The sequence below is a fragment of the Salvia miltiorrhiza genome, chromosome 2, assembly GCF_028751815.1.
Source record: "Salvia miltiorrhiza cultivar Shanhuang (shh) chromosome 2, IMPLAD_Smil_shh, whole genome shotgun sequence".
NCBI lineage: Eukaryota > Viridiplantae > Streptophyta > Magnoliopsida > Lamiales > Lamiaceae > Salvia > Salvia miltiorrhiza.
The window spans coordinates 51359080-51378891 of record NC_080388.1 but is presented as its reverse complement, the minus strand read 5'-3'; the positions used below and the strand labels follow the sequence as shown (position 1 = coordinate 51378891).

At 38.2% G+C, this 19812-nt stretch overlaps 1 protein-coding gene and 2 long non-coding RNA genes across 3 annotated transcripts; 2 read left to right on the top strand and 1 right to left on the bottom strand.

Annotated features, from left to right (window-relative positions):
- Positions 1-939: 939 nt before the first annotated feature.
- On the bottom strand, positions 940-1762 carry LOC131010077 (heavy metal-associated isoprenylated plant protein 47-like). Its single transcript, XM_057937470.1, has 3 exons — positions 1624-1762; positions 1404-1482; positions 940-1314 (listed from the first exon to the last, which is right to left on the bottom strand). The coding sequence occupies exons 1-3, from the start codon at positions 1627-1629 to the stop codon at positions 1070-1072; spliced, it is 330 nt and encodes a 109-aa protein (XP_057793453.1). The 5' UTR covers positions 1630-1762; the 3' UTR covers positions 940-1069.
- Positions 1763-5848: 4086 nt separating this feature from the next.
- Positions 5849-8282, top strand: LOC131010076 (uncharacterized). Its single transcript, XR_009096471.1, has 3 exons — positions 5849-6075; positions 7392-7449; positions 8051-8282. It is a non-coding gene; the product is annotated as an uncharacterized LOC131010076 (long non-coding RNA).
- A 1930-nt stretch (positions 8283-10212) lies between these two features.
- On the top strand, positions 10213-12652 carry LOC131010075 (uncharacterized). The gene is made up of 3 exons (XR_009096470.1): positions 10213-10450; positions 11767-11824; positions 12426-12652. It is a non-coding gene; the product is annotated as an uncharacterized LOC131010075 (long non-coding RNA).
- The last annotated feature ends 7160 nt before the right edge of the window (positions 12653-19812 follow it).

Sequence of the window (19812 nt, the reverse complement as noted above, 5' to 3'; positions counted from 1 at the left end):
TGGACTTTATCAGCTACTTTGGCAGCGAAAGAAACAGCCGGAGCAGAACCCGGCACCTGCGCTACTGAAGTAACAACAGACGGCAGCGGCTGTATCAAACCAGGGATGGCCTGGTTAGGATCACCGATCAAACTCTGCGCCGGTGAAAAACCCGACGAGCGCTGCCCAACAGCCACTGCGCCGGATGAATAACCCTGCTTTACGAGAGGCGGGTGCTGAGACGGAACATTGGCAGGGGACTTAGATCGAGACCTGTCAAAATTAGAAGAGACCGGAGGAAGATTGAGGCCCCCCTTGTCACGATGGATTTCCGGCGAACTCGAATCCATCACCGACAGGGCCTTTCAGCAGATCAAGAACCAATAGCCGCACTGGTTTGAGTACCTTTACATCTGCGGGGCGCAGTGCAGCGCGACGGCGACGGCGGGCTGGCGCATGGAGGCGCGACGGCGAGCGGCGGGCTGGCGCAGGGAGGCGCGACGGCAAGCGGCGGGTGGCGCTGCTGAAGGAACCAGAGAAAGGGAGAATGCTCACAGAGCACGTCTCTCTCTCCAGTCAAACCTTGCGCCAGACGACTCCGAGCGAGCTAGCGAGCAGCAGCAGCAAGCCAACTAGCTCGTCAGCCAGCAGCAGCAGCAGCGAGCAGCAGCGATTCCGAGCGAGCGAGCAGCAGCAGCAACTCCGAGCGAGTGAGCAGCAGCAGCAACCTTGAGCGAGCAGCAGCAGCAGTGGCAACTAGCTCGTCGGCTTTAGGCGTCTCGTGCCGGACCCTCGCCGGCCTCAAGCGACGGCGACGGTAGAAGATAGAGGGAGAGGCGTGCGCTTTTCTTCGACCTCCACTGTACAACTTTAGACTTTCAGAGAGAGAGAGAGAGGCGTGCGCTCTCAAAAGTCATTTAGTCCTTATACCTCATTATATTATCCGTTCATTTAAAGGAATAAAAAGCAAACACACTCTAGTAGTATAATTTTGTGAATGGACGGAAATAGCAATGAGATTACAATCTTCGTGGATACTATTTAACCCTATTTCATATCATGCATTTTTTTCGAATAAGACGTAACTTTGTTACAAAATGGAGCAATAATCATAATTGCACTCGCATATAGGGAGTGGCGGCGGCGGCCACTGCAGCACGCAGGGCGGCAGCGGCGGCGTCTGTGGCGGCTTCTCAGCCTTCACTTCTTCAATGCTTAAAATATCAGCAAAACAAAATTTCTTCCTAAGAGCTTTGACCAAACACACAGAATCAACTCCTTCTCCCATCACTTCAAGCATATCAATTTCTTTTCCGATATTCACTGAGATCACTCCTGCATAAATGGTCAATCACAAATATATATGGATTTACTTCCTCGAAAGAATTAATTCTATGTTTTTAGTTTTCAAATTATATATATACCTTCTTCGGCCACAACAATCTTCAAGGCCTTTGACTTAGCCTTATCATTATGCATTGGCAATTTGATCACAATCTTTCGCTATTAATATAAAGATTAGAATAATTCTAAAAAAAAACTAAAAAATATAAAGATTAGAATAATGTATACATAAATTTGCAATGTATCATGAAAAATAATACGGGAACTAGCTAGTCGCATGATGTCTTGAAAAAATTATACCTTCATTTCTTGCTTCTTTCAATCCCTTAGCTTAATTTGCAGAAATGTGATTTGAGAATTAACCCAAATTTATATTTGAAGGAATTGGAAACTTAGAGTACTTTTCACGTTTTTAAGGGACAAAACCGGCATAACTGCACCAAACTGTAGGCCTACAACCCATGGTCGTATTAGAAGACAAAGATATTTTATTATCGATGAAAATAACAAACAAAGGAGATTTTCGACATGAAATGAGCGATGTAAGCTTTGAGGGTCGATTCTAGATCTCTGATCTTATCGTAGTACGTAGTACTGTAAATCTTTTCATATGTATTAGCATAAAGAACGTACGATTGTACGCATAATCAATAATATTTTAATTGATAAAAGCAATAAATATAAATATAATATTTATTATATTAAAATTTTTAATTAGTAATTTTGACTATTTGATACTATAGTAAAACATCTCTAAGATAATACTCAAATATTAAATCAATAAACTCTATATAAGCTAGCTTGTAATTTTTTTTTTGTCCCGACTTAAAGCAGTTTTAAAAATGATCAATTTTAATAAAATAATATTTTTTTAGATAATCTCTTTATAAATATATAGGCCTATGAAACAAAATTTTCAATGCCTAAAATTGAAAATGCATGGATCGTCGTCATAAATGTTAATGCTATATAAGAGAATGAATCCTGAGCAATAAAAATTCTAAATCTAACGGATAAGATAATTTCTATTTTGTTTCCCTTTTTTTTTTGACCGAAAAGGTCATACTAGTTAATTAATTGATATAAGATGCTTCCGTCAATACGACCAAACACGTATGAATTTGCTGTGCAAATATATAGTCCCGAAGCATTAGGCCTAATCCAAATAACTTAACTAAACTCGGAATATTATTAGGCAGATGGTGCTCTGGGCAAAGTTAAGTTTAAAACAGTATGCGCGGAAAAGTGTGGAGATCTCCCAGTTCATATAGTGTGATTGATGCGAGCGGTTGTAGTATGTCTCTGGCATACCTATGACTATTTGGGTATGCTATTCGGTAATGCATTATGGGTATACCCACACAACACAAGTTTTGCTGCGGGGAATCTATCAAGACAGAGGGAAGAAAGTAGACCACTTTCACCCAATACGAAGGACGTAGATGAGGGTTGGGTGAGCTTATTGTGTTCGTGACACCGTAACAATGGAGGCACATCTCACTGATCAAATGGCTCATAACCAATTATATGCGGGCACATCGAATATCCTTGAACCTATGAGCGATGACTTTGCCTAAACTTAACGAGATTGTGCCCAGACCAGGTTTTCTTTATTTGTGAGGTTTTTCTTTGTTTTATTTCAGTTTCTTGTTTTTAGGCAAAATATTTAGTTTCCAGCACTCTGCCCAAAGTGATTGATTGTGACCGTGACAAGAGAGAAGAATACATCAACTTCTTTTGGGACCGACCATGTATTTACTGCTAACGAAACCTAGTTATGGACATAGACAACTATAAATTTATTTGCGTGCAGTCAACGACAAGCTCCACCACTTATCATATCTTGCAATATTAGACGGATGTTAGCAAGAAAAATTTCGAATATTTTATTTAGTTGTTCGTAATATTTTTATGCTTATTCGATATGTTTTATGTTAAATATTTTTACAATTCTCAATCAAATATATGGTTATTTTCATTGGAACCATATATATTGGTTTATTCATATCAAATCATAAGCTTATTCAAAAATTCAAAAATTCAAACAATTTTATATTGAATGTTTATTTATGCATTACCAACAACTTATTCAATCATATATACTGATTTATTCATATCAATTTTCATTCTCATAATATACGAGTATGACCATTTTCATAGGAAGCATATATATAGGAATTGGTTCAATTGAGATTATATATATATATATATATTGAGATTTTGAGATAAATGAACATATAAGTACATTTTGATGAACTTGTCAATTAATTTTTATGAACGCGCGTTGGTCAGGGGTTCAATCCCTGCAAGTGGTGTGTTTTTTTAATAAATTAAATAGATTCATATGTTCATCAGTTATATTAGTTACGTTCTAAGAATTTATTGATATGTTCAGTTATCTCAAAATATTTAAAATTACAATAGAAGCTAACTCACTCTCTCTCTCTCTCTCTCTCTCTCTATATATATATATATATATATATATATATATATAGTGTTAATAGGGAAAAATGCCCCCTTCTTATAAAAACTTGTAAAATTGCCCACTTTTGTTTATGAAAGTGGGCAATTTTACAAGTTTTTATAAGGATATATATGGGCGGGCTAGAATAAAAACACTCTTAAGTGTATAAAATATAAGCATTTCTTAATGTACGAATTTTATGTAGAACACGTATGAATTTATCCAACAGAGTTACGAATTGCGAAAAATAAATTTTTGTTACCTTTGGGATTCGAACTCAGGACCATGAATTCATCCAACAGGGTTACAAATCAACCGTAGATCTTGATGATCTAAGGACTGAAAATCATTTATATTTTATACACTTAAGAGTGTTTTTATTCTAGCCCACCCTATATATATATATATATATATATATAGGGGAGAGATCTATGGAGAATTATATTTTTCGAGAGAATGAAGAATAACGAATAAATCTATAAATTTTATTAACAGATCAACATAACTAATGAACAGATGTATTCAGTAAATACGGTAAAAATAGTGAAAATCTCGCTCCTATCAGGATTCGAACCCAGACCAAAAATCTTATTCATACGATAAATTGATTTATTCATCGAAATTATAGATTTATTCGAACACATTCTCTATTCTCAAAATATTTAGCATTCTCCATAAATCTTCTCCCTATATATATATAAGGTTAAGTTATAGTGATACTATTTTTCGTGAGAAATGATAATACCAAATAAATCAGTATAAATTCATAAATAAACTGCTTATAATGCATAAATAACGTATTGAGATAATATAGTGAAATTTTCGCAGTCTGCAGAATTCGAACCTAGGTTTGAATGGTTATTCGTGCATTATATTCATAGATTTTACTGACTTATTTATATCTATTGTCATTTTATATATATTGAACGCAAAATCGTATAATTGTATATTCTCAAAAAAAAAAATCATGTCATTGTTGATTGAAAAACAGCTCTAGTTAGACGATTGTTCAATAAACTAAATAACAAGATATTCAATCAAATTTTTGCTTACCATTACATGTTTTCTACTAATAAGAAATTAAGAATTATAACAAAGAATACTTCTATGTCACAGTCTGTAGCTACATCACGTTACTTTGGAATGTTACAAAACTTTGTATTGGACAAAAACAAATGAAAAAAAATTCCACAATATATATCCTAAATTACGTGATCAACGGGGCAAATTAATGATGCGGGTCGTCGTCAACCTAAGTTGTCAAATTTCTATTTTTAATAAGGGTTAATTGCCTATAAATACACAAATTATACCCAAATTTTGATTTTAAACCAAATCTATTTTTTTGGTCAAAAAATATATAAATTTTTATTTTTTTGGAATTTGACATGACTCCAAAAGATCGTTGGCCAATAACTTGATTGACTGAATGTAACACCCGGCATTTTCACTACAGTTTATATTATTATTATTATTATTTTCTATTTTCTATTATCTAAAAGAAGAAAGAGAAGTAGAATCACTGAGATGAGATGAGATGAGATATTATTATAATGTCCTGAGCTTTTAATTCAGTGATTGCATAATTTGAATAATTAAGTATTCTTGCATTCTTTATTATTTTCATTCTTGGAAGCAAGTTTATAATTCCTAGTTAAAGGGATTATTTTATTATTTTCAGAGATGAGATTGGTGATAAATACGAAATATTATTAGTCGATTTATTGCTCGACTAATTGAAGTGACTGATGTTATTTAATTATTTGAGTATTACTTATTATTGAGTTTATTGATTTAGTAATCAAGATTAATTACTAAATCAATAGTGTGAATGATATGTGAATATTTATTTTTTTATCTTCATGAATGTGAATAGCTTTGATAGAGTATTATGTGAGTAGCCCTATCAAATTTTTATAATTGGAGAATATTTATCCAAATATTTTTCCAATTTAATTGTTGATAGAATTAGTGTATTATATATATATATATATAGTTTTTATTAAATTAAGGTTAAAGTATATATATATTTCATTTCTAAGTGGGCCGAGCAGGCATCAATTTGAATTCTCAATTACATGGTACCAAATGTTTTTTTTATTAGTGCACAAGTTTCAATAAAGAAAGGATGACTAAATATGTGTATTAGAATTAAGAAAAACTCATTTCCCTTATTTTTCCTAAGCTGTCGACTTCTCTTCCCCAAGAACAGAACCATCTTTTTCTTCTTTCAAATTTAATTCCGTAAGAGAAATTCAAGTAGTAGCTGCAATACCTTAAAAGAAAAGGTGAATTCTTCGATTCTCTATCTCTCTATGATTTTAACTTGAAGAAAATTTCTGTTTTGAAATCTAGGGTTTCTTCGAGAATTTGGAGATTTTATGCTAGAGTTAAAATATGATTGTAATATTGAGATATATTATGTTTTTGATGTTCCTAAGCATGATTATGGTGGTTAATTGTATTAATTCTTACTTGATTTCGAGTTTACTCAAGTTAGTATGAACCCTAGGTTTGAGGTTGAGAGTTTTGATTATGTTCTTGAATAATTGGACTCATATATGTGTTCTTGAGTTGGAATTATGTCATATATGAGTAAATTACGAGTTTACACCATATAGGATGTGAGATTGAGTTTGTTAGTTTAATGAAAATTGGGGCTTTTGAGATAAGAAGGTTTATATGCTATTTATTGATGGATGTAGATATATTATGATGTGATTTTATCAAATATATGGAAATTAGAACAGCCCTAATGTGTGGAAAATTGTTATAAGAATTGTTATGTTGTAACTTGTTGGCTTTGTTGTGTTAAACATGAGTTAAGTTTGAAGTTAAAGCATTCTAGTATGTATTATGATCGTGTATTTGAGTCTACACATTTTATTTGGCCAAAGTATGAGTTATATGTTGAATTGAAACAAAGAATACATTGATGTCAGTTTTTAACTTGGCAGAGCAGTGTCTTGGGGGATGATTTTAATGATGTTCCCATAGTCCAAATGAGTTGAAATTTTTACTGTAATAACTTTATCATGAGTAGTACGTTTCTGCAAAATTTCAGCTAAATCCGAGACCAATAGATGTGTCAAACGAGTTTCTGAAATGTACTGCGCGAAGCAGCGAAGTTCAGTGGCAGATTTTGCCTTTTGTGAGATAATTTCATATACACTTGAGATATTGTATTTTTGTAACTTTCTAATAAAAATAGACTCTGAGAGATTTCTAAAAATGTAAAGTTTGTATTTTTTTCTTTAAAGAGGTTGATTTTATATGATATTTCAAAGTTGAGATTCATATATGATTACATATTTGAGATTTCTTACTTGAGCAAGTTATTAATAGAACTATGCTAAGTGATTGATGTTTAGTTATTAATTGTAAGCTAATCTATATAGAATGGATTAGGTTACTCTTAAGCTTTTCTCAATTTGAGATATCCCAAGAGATGTGATGTTACTATTTTGCTTTTAGTTAAGTCCATATAAGTAGAATACTCAGATTAGAGAATGCAACTTTCAAGTGATAGAAGGTTCATTCAAGATTTACTTTCTATTTACTTACTTATTATCCAATCTTACGTGGGAACCTCATTATAATGAAGGTTCAAGTGGCTTTATAAAGTAAACAAGCAAGGATCTCTACTTCATTAAGCATACCAGGTGGGCATTACTTTTACTATACGTATATAGAGATCCCCTGCGTGTCGTAGGCCTCTTATACGAATGAATGCATGAGATGATTTAACTGTTAATTTCAGTTTTACATATATCTATCAAATGAGTTTAATGTTACATTTGAGCAAGTTATTTCGTTACAAAATATTTGAGTTAAAGTTATTTCAAGTATTGTCTTGCCATAAAATGTTTAAATTTTAGTATGATATCTATCTGCTTTGGCTTTGCCAATGATGCAATCGAATTCGGGTCCTGAGCAGTTGATAGCTATCCTGCCAGGGCTAGTGTACACCAATGACCGTGAGTCATCTAGCGGGTTGGCCGGTCAAGTGACCGTGAGAGGTGGCCACCTCTCCGGCACACAGTTCCAGATATGATAGATTACAAGAGAACTTAGTCTGCAGACCAACTTTAAGAATCACAAATGAATTTAGTAAGCTTGGGCCTTTTAGCGAAAAACTCCCTTGCTGTACTGTTTATGATGGCATGACAATTTACAGTTTTGAAGCATGTATTTTTATACTTAGGCATACGTGCCCACTGAGTACTTTTGTACTCAGCCCTGCATATATTTCTAAATGTGCAGGTTGAGCAATGGCTGATGAAGATGAAGTGATGAGCGGAGCTTTTGTCATAAGTTTAATAAATGGACTCTTGGATACATGTCTTCATACATGTAATCAGATTATGTTATTCCGCTGCATACTCTCAAGTAATATGTCTTTAAGCTAAGTCGGGTTCATCCGAACTTACGAGTTAATCGAGTCCTTGCGACTAAACAACAGTTATCTTATGATTGTCCCTCCTTAACAATGATTTGATTTCGAGCCTTCATTATTTATTCACCCCTTTCTATTCTCGCTTCTAATCTCCCTCCCTTAGTCATGGTTTCCCCGACTTAATTATCCTTAATTAGGTCCGGTCGTGACAGAATGGTATCAGAGTTTTTCTAACTTTTCATATTTCCTTTGTATTGTAACAATTCTGATTCTCAAATCAGGAGTTACTGTTGAAATTGCAATTACAGCTTCTATGGTTTGTGGTGGTAAAACCACATCTAAATTCAACCTTTCGAATTCCTTGATCAATTTTCTTCATGGGTAAGGAGAAATCCTTAGTTAACTTGAGTTTTTCTACTCAAGGCATCCACTACTATATTCGCTTTGCGTGGGTGACAAATTATTCTACAATCATAGTCCCTTATTAATTCGAGCTGTATTCTTTGCCTTATACTTAGATCTTAATGCTCGAATAAGTATTTTAAACTTTTATGAGGTGTATCAATTCCACATCTCGTTTCATAATACTATTGTTGCTAGCTCCAAGTTATGTTGAGCAATTCAGTTCTTGCGGTCTAAATTTTCATGACCCATTAACAATAACTCTTTCACTTTGCAACAATGCATAACCAAGTCCATCTTTGATACAGAGGACCGATTTTATATGGTCTTTCAACTTTGAGAATTCGGCCATATTTTAAAATAGCCTTTCATCCAACAATAGATGAGCAATTTGAGAGAAATCTTTAAACCTTGGAAGATGTGATATAGATTATTGTACTAGAGCGAAGAAGCGGCGGCTTTAGCAGAAGGGACGCTGGCAATCGTGGGTGAATCCGGGTTCCAAAACTCTCTTTTCAAAAATGATTTGTCTTTTCCCTAGCACGGTAGGAGTGAATTCCCCGCCTACAGAGGGCAGGAGACGACCATCTCAAGGTGCATCATGCGTACTCAGAAGCCGCATTATGCACTAGAACGAAGGATGAATTGGGAAAAAGCTTTTGCTACTCATTGAATTTGCCTACAATAATAATTTTTGGGCAACAATTGATATGACACCATGTGGAGCTTATTGTGGAAAGAAATATTGATCTCCACTCTATTGACATGAGGTAAGTGAAAGAAAAGTGACAGGACCTGATGCGGTTGAATAAATGATTACGCTTATCCGACAAAATCGACAACTGCTCAAGGAACCTCAAGAGCAACATAAACTTTTTGTAGAGGATGAAGTTTTTCTCAATGTTCCGCATTCCAAGAGTGCACAAGATCGATGTGAAAAACAAGTATCTAGAATTATTTTCTAACGTAGTCAAATTTCGAGGACGAAATTTCTTTAAGGGGGAGAGGATGTAACACCCGGCATTTTCACTACAGTTTATATTATTATTATTATTATTTTCTATTTTCTATTATCTAAAAGAAGAAAGAGAAGTAGAATCACTGAGATGAGATGAGATGAGATATTATTATAATGTCCTGAGCTTTTAATTCAGTGATTGCATAATTTGAATAATTAAGTATTCTTGCATTCTTTATTATTTTCATTCTTGGAAGCAAGTTTATAATTCCTAGTTAAAGGGATTATTTTATTATTTTCAGAGATGAGATTGGTGATAAATACGAAATATTATTAGTCGATTTATTGCTCGACTAATTGAAGTGACTGATGTTATTTAATTATTTGAGTATTACTTATTATTGAGTTTATTGATTTAGTAATCAAGATTAATTACTAAATCAATAGTGTGAATGATATGTGAATATTTATTTTTTTATCTTCATGAATGTGAATAGCTTTGATAGAGTATTATGTGAGTAGCCCTATCAAATTTTTATAATTGGAGAATATTTATCCAAATATTTTTCCAATTTAATTGTTGATAGAATTAGTGTATTATATATATATATATAGTTTTTATTAAATTAAGGTTAAAGTATATATATATTTCATTTCTAAGTGGGCCGAGCAGGCATCAATTTGAATTCTCAATTACATGGTACCAAATGTTTTTTTTATTAGTGCACAAGTTTCAATAAAGAAAGGATGACTAAATATGTGTATTAGAATTAAGAAAAACTCATTTCCCTTATTTTTCCTAAGCTGTCGACTTCTCTTCCCCAAGAACAGAACCATCTTTTTCTTCTTTCAAATTTAATTCCGTAAGAGAAATTCAAGTAGTAGCTGCAATACCTTAAAAGAAAAGGTGAATTCTTCGATTCTCTATCTCTCTATGATTTTAACTTGAAGAAAATTTCTATTTTGAAATCTAGGGTTTCTTCGAGAATTTGGAGATTTTATGCTAGAGTTAAAATATGATTGTAATATTGAGATATATTATGTTTTTGATGTTCCTAAGCATGATTATGGTGGTTAATTGTATTAATTCTTACTTGATTTCGAGTTTACTCAAGTTAGTATGAACCCTAGGTTTGAGGTTGAGAGTTTTGATTATGTTCTTGAATAATTGGACTCATATATGTGTTCTTGAGTTGGAATTATGTCATATATGAGTAAATTACGAGTTTACACCATATAGGATGTGAGATTGAGTTTGTTAGTTTAATGAAAATTGGGGCTTTTGAGATAAGAAGGTTTATATGCTATTTATTGATGGATGTAGATATATTATGATGTGATTTTATCAAATATATGGAAATTAGAACAGCCCTAATGTGTGGAAAATTGTTATAAGAATTGTTATGTTGTAACTTGTTGGCTTTGTTGTGTTAAACATGAGTTAAGTTTGAAGTTAAAGCATTCTAGTATGTATTATGATCGTGTATTTGAGTCTACACATTTTATTTGGCCAAAGTATGAGTTATATGTTGAATTGAAACAAAGAATACATTGATGTCAGTTTTTAACTTGGCAGAGCAGTGTCTTGGGGGATGATTTTAATGATGTTCCCATAGTCCAAATGAGTTGAAATTTTTACTGCAATAACTTTATCAGGAGTAGTACGTTTCTGCAAAATTTCAGCTAAATCCGAGACCAATAGATGTGTCAAACGAGTTTCTGAAATGTACTGCGCGAAGCAGCGAAGTTCAGTGGCAGATTTTGCCTTTTGTGAGATAATTTCATATACACTTGAGATATTGTATTTTTGTAACTTTCTAATAAAAATAGACTCTGAGAGATTTCTAAAAATGTAAAGTTTGTATTTTTTTCTTTAAAGAGGTTGATTTTATATGATATTTCAAAGTTGAGATTCATATATGATTACATATTTGAGATTTCTTACTTGAGCAAGTTATTAATAGAACTATGCTAAGTGATTGATGTTTAGTTATTAATTGTAAGCTAATCTATATAGAATGGATTAGGTTACTCTTAAGCTTTTCTCAATTTGAGATATCCCAAGAGATGTGATGTTACTATTTTGCTTTTAGTTAAGTCCATATAAGTAGAATACTCAGATTAGAGAATGCAACTTTCAAGTGATAGAAGGTTCATTCAAGATTTACTTTCTATTTACTTACTTATTATCCAATCTTACGTGGGAACCTCATTATAATGAAGGTTCAAGTGGCTTTATAAAGTAAACAAGCAAGGATCTCTACTTCATTAAGCATACCAGGTGGGCATTACTTTTACTATACGTATATAGAGATCCCCTGCGTGTCGTAGGCCTCTTATACGAATGAATGCATGAGATGATTTAACTGTTAATTTCAGTTTTACATATATCTATCAAATGAGTTTAATGTTACATTTGAGCAAGTTATTTCGTTACAAAATATTTGAGTTAAAGTTATTTCAAGTATTGTCTTGCCATAAAATGTTTAAATTTTAGTATGATATCTATCTGCTTTGGCTTTGCCAATGATGCAATCGAATTCGGGTCCTGAGCAGTTGATAGCTATCCTGCCAGGGCTAGTGTACACCAATGACCGTGAGTCATCTAGCGGGTTGGCCGGTCAAGTGACCGTGAGAGGTGGCCACCTCTCCGGCACACAGTTCCAGATATGATAGATTACAAGAGAACTTAGTCTGCAGACCAACTTTAAGAATCACAAATGAATTTAGTAAGCTTGGGCCTTTTAGCGAAAAACTCCCTTGCTGTACTGTTTATGATGGCATGACAATTTACAGTTTTGAAGCATGTATTTTTATACTTAGGCATACGTGCCCACTGAGTACTTTTGTACTCAGCCCTGCATATATTTCTAAATGTGCAGGTTGAGCAATGGCTGATGAAGATGAAGTGATGAGCGGAGCTTTTGTCATAAGTTTAATAAATGGACTCTTGGATACATGTCTTCATACATGTAATCAGATTATGTTATTCCGCTGCATACTCTCAAGTAATATGTCTTTAAGCTAAGTCGGGTTCATCCGAACTTACGAGTTAATCGAGTCCTTGCGACTAAACAACAGTTATCTTATGATTGTCCCTCCTTAACAATGATTTGATTTCGAGCCTTCATTATTTATTCACCCCTTTCTATTCTCGCTTCTAATCTCCCTCCCTTAGTCATGGTTTCCCCGACTTAATTATCCTTAATTAGGTCCGGTCGTGACACTGAATTCTGATGGCTAATTTGAAGGTACAGTTGGAAAGCTATTGACGTTGTCTTTCTAATGATACTTATATTGTTGGGTTTTGGTAACCGGAAGTGGTCGAAAAAAAGAAAAAATATAGAGTTTCGTGACCTTGACTTTCATGCCATTTTTTTTACCACTTCTGGTTATCAAAACCCAACAATATAAGTATCATTAGAAAAATAACATTAAGAGCTTTATAACGGTATCTTCGGATTGCCCATCAGAATTCAGACAATCAATTTATTAGCCGACGAACTTTCGGCTCCAGTCAAATTCCAAAAATATAAAAGTTCATGTATTTTTTTACCAAAAAAATAGATTTGGTCAAAAACCAAAATTTGAGTATAATTCGTGTATTTATAGGCAATTAACCCTTTTAATAATATGCTCATGCTCTTTTGTGCGATATACTACGATTATTATTGATGAGGAGTGATATGTGCAGAGTAGGGAAATGATATAAATCAGAGGAATCGGCCCCACCAGCGGAACGAGTATGGCAGAAGAAACGCACTCGTCAGAGGAATCATCCTCACCAGAGGAATCATTCTCACCAGAGGGATCCTATTCACTAGAGACATCTCACCCACCAGAGGAATGGCTCTTGCCAGATGAATCATGTTCGCCAGAGGAGTCACCCTCGCTAGAGAAGTCATCTCCACCAGAGGAACTACAAGCCGGCAGAGAAGCTGTTCTCGCTAGAGGAATGCTCTTCAACAGCGGAGTCACTGGAAAGCGCGGGGAAGCCTCCCGCGTGAAGGCAAAGTTACCATTCTACCCTCAAACACGCAAGGTGCATGCACCACAGACGAATTTACCGTTTTACCCTTCATTTGTAATCTATAAATAGGACATACGTGCTCTCTTGTACACGACGTTACCTCTAATTTTTTAATACAGCAGCAAATTCTCTCTTGTGTTCTAGCATTTCAATTGTTTTCTTCGTCTTCTTCAGCTAATCAAACTAGGTATAATTTATGATTATCGTTTTAGCTTAGGTGTTGGTCCTTGATTCACCAACTGGCGTCGTCTGTGGGAAGGCTACTGAGTTAGGATGTGAGTTTGTGGACGCCGGCGCATGCAGATCTGAAATTCCAATCGGGTTTGCGTATGTCGGTACCGTTTGAGCCGATAATTCGGACACCCAAATGATTTTGAGCTGCTAATTACGTTTTTCGGGCTGATGTGCTTTTAATCTTTTATGATCTGTGTTTAATTACGTTTTTGGTGCATGGGGAAAGGTGGTGAAAGTCGTAAATCATGAATTGGGGGATTATGTGTTTATTTACCGATTGATCGATTTAATTATGGGTGAATGCAAGGTTTCTTCATAGAATCGGGACTTTACTTATAGATCTGATGTTTATACCGGTGAATTGTGGAGTATCGCTCTGTTTCTGCTTGAATTGGGTTTTTGCTGATGATTTACGGATTTCGCATCGGTAGAATGTTGGTTAACACTCCATGTTTGCTGCGATTGAGCTTGTGTTGTTGATTTGTGGATGTTTTTCCTTTAAGGGTGATAATTATCGATATTTTTCGTGTTTTTGTGGCTAATCTTCATTTTCTATCGGTGGATCATGGGGTAATGCTTTGTTTCTGTTATGATTGGGTTTGCACTGTTAATTTGCGGTTGTGTTTCGTCTGAGGATGATAATTATCGGTGTGCTCCATGTTTTCTTCGACTAATCTTCGCTCTATGCCCTGTTTAACGCGTTATGCCACTAATCTGGCTGATTGCCATGATAATTCTGTTGTTTTGGGGTTTTTGCGGTGAATATAGCATACGATCGTGGTAATTTCGGGTTATGATGTTCGTTTTCTTGCAAATTCCTTACTATATATCATGTTTAACGTTTTGTGTTAACAAGCTGATGGTTGTTCTGCTTATGTCTATCTTCGGATCTCTTACTTTGGTTCTCTGGACACTCTGTTTCCTCTGCCGGATCTTGATAAGAGTCTACAGAGGAAATTTCTGTTGTTCGGGCTCTGTTACTTTAATCTATGCCCTGGGTTTATTTCCCAGTGTATAGAGTTACCTTGTGGGGAATTTTTTAACGGCCTCTGCGCCGGTGCTTGGAATTTCTCATATCGGGTTTGCAATCAGTAAGGGAGGATCTATTCATTGGCCGTATGGATTCTTTCTCACTTTGTTTATATGCAGGTACTATGGGATCCTCTGATGCTCACCGCAACTTGGAGAAGGAGTTTGATTCCGCTGCTGTCACTACTGAGGTGCCTACCTCATTGTTCAACGGCCTGCAGGGTAACCCCACTTTCACTGTGCCACCGGGTTTTCAGGCTATCTCAGCCACTCCGCCAACAGGATTGAATGTTAACACCCAGAGGTTTGCCCTGGTAACACCGGGCTCTGATCTGCCAAACTCGGCCCCCGCGTCTGGAGGGGGACCGCTCAACTTCGGGCTGGCAGAGCAAATGATGGCTTTACTCAACTATGCTAATATGCGTCAGGCGCTGGGAACTCCGATGCTGTCTATCATCCCCATTGTAGCTCCGCCGGTTGGAGCGGCCAACCCGCAGGGCACTGAGGCCCCACCTCCCGCTGCTCAGGAGGCAAACATTTTAGCAATCAACAAACAGGCTGTGATACCTGGGGAAATGCAAGGGGACCCTGCTGACAGGGAAGTGGAAAGAAGACCAGAGGGGAGCCGTGTTAGGCTCAACAGTGTTGTCAGGAAGGAGAGGGTTGACGAGTCTGATAGTCAATCTGTCTCCCTTGTGTTTGAGGAAGAAAGACCGAAGGAGAAGGCACGGTTGAAAAACCAAGTGTCGCAGCTGAAACACCAACTCCAGAATCTGGAAGAATCGTTGAGGGAGAAATCCCGGAGGAACGACAGAGGACAGAGGTCAGAGCGGTAGTATAGAGCAGAGAAGTCCCATCGTCCAGAGAAATCACGGTACACCGAAAGATCAGAGGAAAGGGAGCTGGAGTATTCCTCTGGCAAGACAGGGCATAGGGCTCACAAGCGTCACGGCCATGACGCGCCAAGGGACAGAAGGGAGCAGGGAAGATACAAGGAGGACAAAAGGGCCAAGACTTCAAGGTTTCATCCCATCAGCAGCCGTAGTCCTTTCTCTGATGATATTCTGGCAGATACTTTACCCCGAAGTTACAAGCCCATTTCTCTGGATTATGATGGCACCACTGATCCAGAGGTCCACCTCAATCGGTTCGAGGGATTGGTCACGCTGCACATGTACACTGAGGGCATCAAGTGTCGTATCTTCTCCACTACTCTAACCGGACCAGCTCAGTTGTGGTTTGGGACGCTGGCCCCAAATTCTATTCACTCATTTGAAGATTTGCAGACTCGTTTCTTACGACAGTTCGCAAGTTCGCGAAGGGTGGGAAAGTCAGCCCTTTCACTGATGGATATCAAGCAAGATCAGAATGAAACATTGAGAGAGTACACTGCCAGATTTAACTTAGCCGCTCTGGAGGTGCCAGAGGCGGAATCTCAAATTAAGAATTGTGCCTACGTCAGAGGGCTCAAGCCAGGGCTCTTCTTTGACGAGCTACAGATCCGACCAGCAAGGGATTTCGACGATATTATGCCAAGGTTGCCAGGCTATCTACAGTTGGAAGACGCCAAGATGGCGAGAAAAGCGGAAAACGATAAACATAAAGCTAAAAGAGCTGAGGAAGCACCAGAGAGACAGAGACACCAGGATAGAGCACCATTCAGAGGGTTACCTCTGAGGGTACTGCCACCCCAAGGAGAAATGTCGCCCCGGTAGCAACGTACCGTGAACGAAGTCACGCGGTTTACTGAGTACACGCCTTTAAATAAACCACAGGAGGAAATCTTTCATTTGGTAAAGGATCAACCATTCTTTCGGGCACCGAGAACCTACCGGGATGGGCCGCCACAAGAGGGGCCTAATAATAAGCTGTGTGAATATCACAACTCTTTTGGACATTACACAAAATATTGTGGGCATCTTAAGCATCAGTTAGAGCAACTGGTGCGCCAGGGAAACCTTGACCAGTTCATTGACAGAGGAACCGAGGGCCAGAGGTGGAATGATCAGAGGGATCATAGGGACCAGTGGGATCATAGAGATCAGAGGGATCAGAGAAATAACCGGGATCAGCGACAAGAACAGGGGAATAATAGGGATCAAAGAAATGACAATCGGGATAATCGTAGGGAAGGGCCAGAAAGACAAGCACCTCCTCCCCCGTATCGGAGGGAAGTTCATATGATTTGTGGAGAGAATGGAACGCCCACATCAAATAGGGCTAAGAAACAAGTGGTCAGAGCAGTAAAGTCAGGATACTACCATAAGCAGGTTATGGAGATTACAAGCGCGGCAGAAGAGCCGACGATCACCTTTGGGGCAGAGGATCTACGTACACTAATGTACCCGCACGATGATGCACTGGTTATTATGGCAGACATTGCCGGCTGTATCATTCACCGTGTCTTCGTAGACTCGGGCAGCGCGGTGAATATCTTATATTGGGAGTGCCTTCAAAACATGGGAATCGACGTTCATATTGAGCCAACGAATGCCCCTTTGTTTGGGTTCGGAGGAGAAATGGTCATGCCTTTGGGTTATGTGGAGTTACCGTTAAATCTCGACACTACAGCTGTTAATAGCAAAACTAGGATGGTGCGGTTCTTGGTGGTTGATATGCCAAAGCCCTCCTACAATGTAATACTCGGTCGGCCTGCCCTGATGGCATTCAGGGCGGTGATCTCTATGTTTCACTTAAAAATGAAATTCCCCATCGAGGGGGGGAGAGTGGGAGAAGTTTGTGGTGATCAAACAGCATCGAAAGCTTGCCATGTACAAATGCTTACACATTCAGCGGGGCAGAAAAGGGAAAGAGTGACAGAGGGATCGGATACACGGAAGAAGGGAAAGGTGGGCGAAGTGAATGCCTCGGCAGAGGAGCGCCAGGAATTGGCAGACATATTGAAAGACAGGGACAGTACAGAAAAAACCGCGCTGGTGTCTACTAGTGATGTTTGCAACATGATCGAATTGTTCCCAGGGAAAGAGGGTTTTCAGACCAAAATTGAGTCTTCCATGAGTGATCAAGTCAGGGACGAGCTCATTAATTGCTTGCGCAGAAATGCGGATGTGTTCGCGTTCAGCACCGCCGATTTAAAGGGAATTGACAGAGGGTTGGCAGAGCATTGCCTTAATGTGGATCCTAAAATTAAGCCAGTAAAGCAACGAACAAGGAATTTTGGGGCCGAGAAGGACGCTGCAATAAGAGAGCAGGTCTATGGGTTGTTGGAAGCAGGGCACATTGTGGAAGTGCAATACCCAGAGTGGATTTCAAACGCGGTAATGGTACCAAAGAAAACAAATACTTGGAGGATGTGTGTCGATTTCAGAGATCTGAACGCTGCTTTCCCAAAAGACCACTATCATCTGCCGAGGATTGATCAGTTGGTAGATTCCACTTCGGGATGTGCTTTATTATCCATGATGGATGCATATCAGGGGTATCATCAAGTCAAAATGAACAAGGGGGACATTGCTAAAACGGCTTTTGCCGTTTGTTGCGGGGTTTATGGCTGGAAGAGTATGCCATTCGGTTTGAAAAACGCGGGGGCCACGTATCAGCGGATGATGGAAAAAATCTTCAAAGAACAGCACTCCAAGAATATCTCGGTGTATGTGGATGACATGCTTGTGCGGAGTATAAGGGCAGAGGACCATGTCTCTGATCTTGAGGAGATCTTCACGGTGGTTAGAAAGCATCGGCTCATGCTGAACCCAGCAAAATGCACCTTTGGGGTTACAACAGGGAAATTCTTGGGCTACAAAGTTACGCCCGCAGGAATTGAGGTCAACACAGAAAAGGTCAAAGCCATTATGGAAATGACACCACCCAGAGGGATCAAGGAAGTGCAGACATTGAACGGGCGCATCACTGCTCTGAGCAGGTTTATCTCACGGTCGGCAAAGCGTAGTATGCTGTTTTTCAAAATCTTAAGGAAGGGAACCAAATTCTTGTGGATAGCAGAATGCCGGGCGGCATTTGAGGATCTTAAAGTATATTTAGCGAAGCTCCCGACTCTGACCAAGCCGGTCCCGGGAGAAACATTGTATCTGTATATAGCCGTGGGGGAAGAATCAGTCAGCTCTGTGCTCATCAGAGAAGAGGGAAGTCATCAGAGACCAATTTATTTTGTCAGCAGGATCATCCAAGGTCCCGAGCTAAATTACACAGAGATTGAGAAGGCTGCTCTGGCGGTCATGATCACGGCAAGAAAGTTGAGGCCGTATTTTTTATCACATCGGGTAGTGGTGCGCACTGCCCTGCCTTTTAAACAAGTGTTGGGGCGCCCGGATTTGTCGGGAAGAATGGTGAAGTGGGCTGTGGAGTTGGGGGAATATGATGTGGAGTATGAGCCAAGAACAGCGATCAAAGCACAAGCGTTGGCAGATTTCATCCAAGAAATAACTCGCCGTCCCGTACCAGAGTTTTGGGTTGCCTTTGGGGACGGATCAGTGACAAAAGAGGGATGCGGAATTGGGGTATATATCACATCACCGGGGTATGGTACATATCAGTTTGCAATCAAATTCACTTGCCGACTGTCCAACAATGAGGCTGAGTATGAAGCTGTGGTCAGAGGGGCGCATATTCTGTCAGAACTCAAGGGCGAATGTGTCATCATCAAGACAGACTCCCAGTTAGTGGCCCAACAATATTCAGGGGGTTATAGTGTCAAAGAAGAACGCATGAGGGCGTACCACCGCAAGATCAGCGAGATGAAGGACAAGTTTATGGAGTTCAAAATCGAGCAGATTTCCCGGGGAGAGAATACGAAAGCAGACCTACTGGCGCGAATGGCTAGTGCAGTTAGGGGTGTGCAGCGGGTCGGACCCGGACCGACCCGCCGGGTTTGCAGACCCGAAAATTTCAAAAAAAAGGACCGACCCGGACCGAAACATTTGTTCGGGCCGACCCGGGACCGGACCGAACCCGAGCAACGGGTCCGGTCCGGTCCGGGTCAGACCCGCTTTTAACCT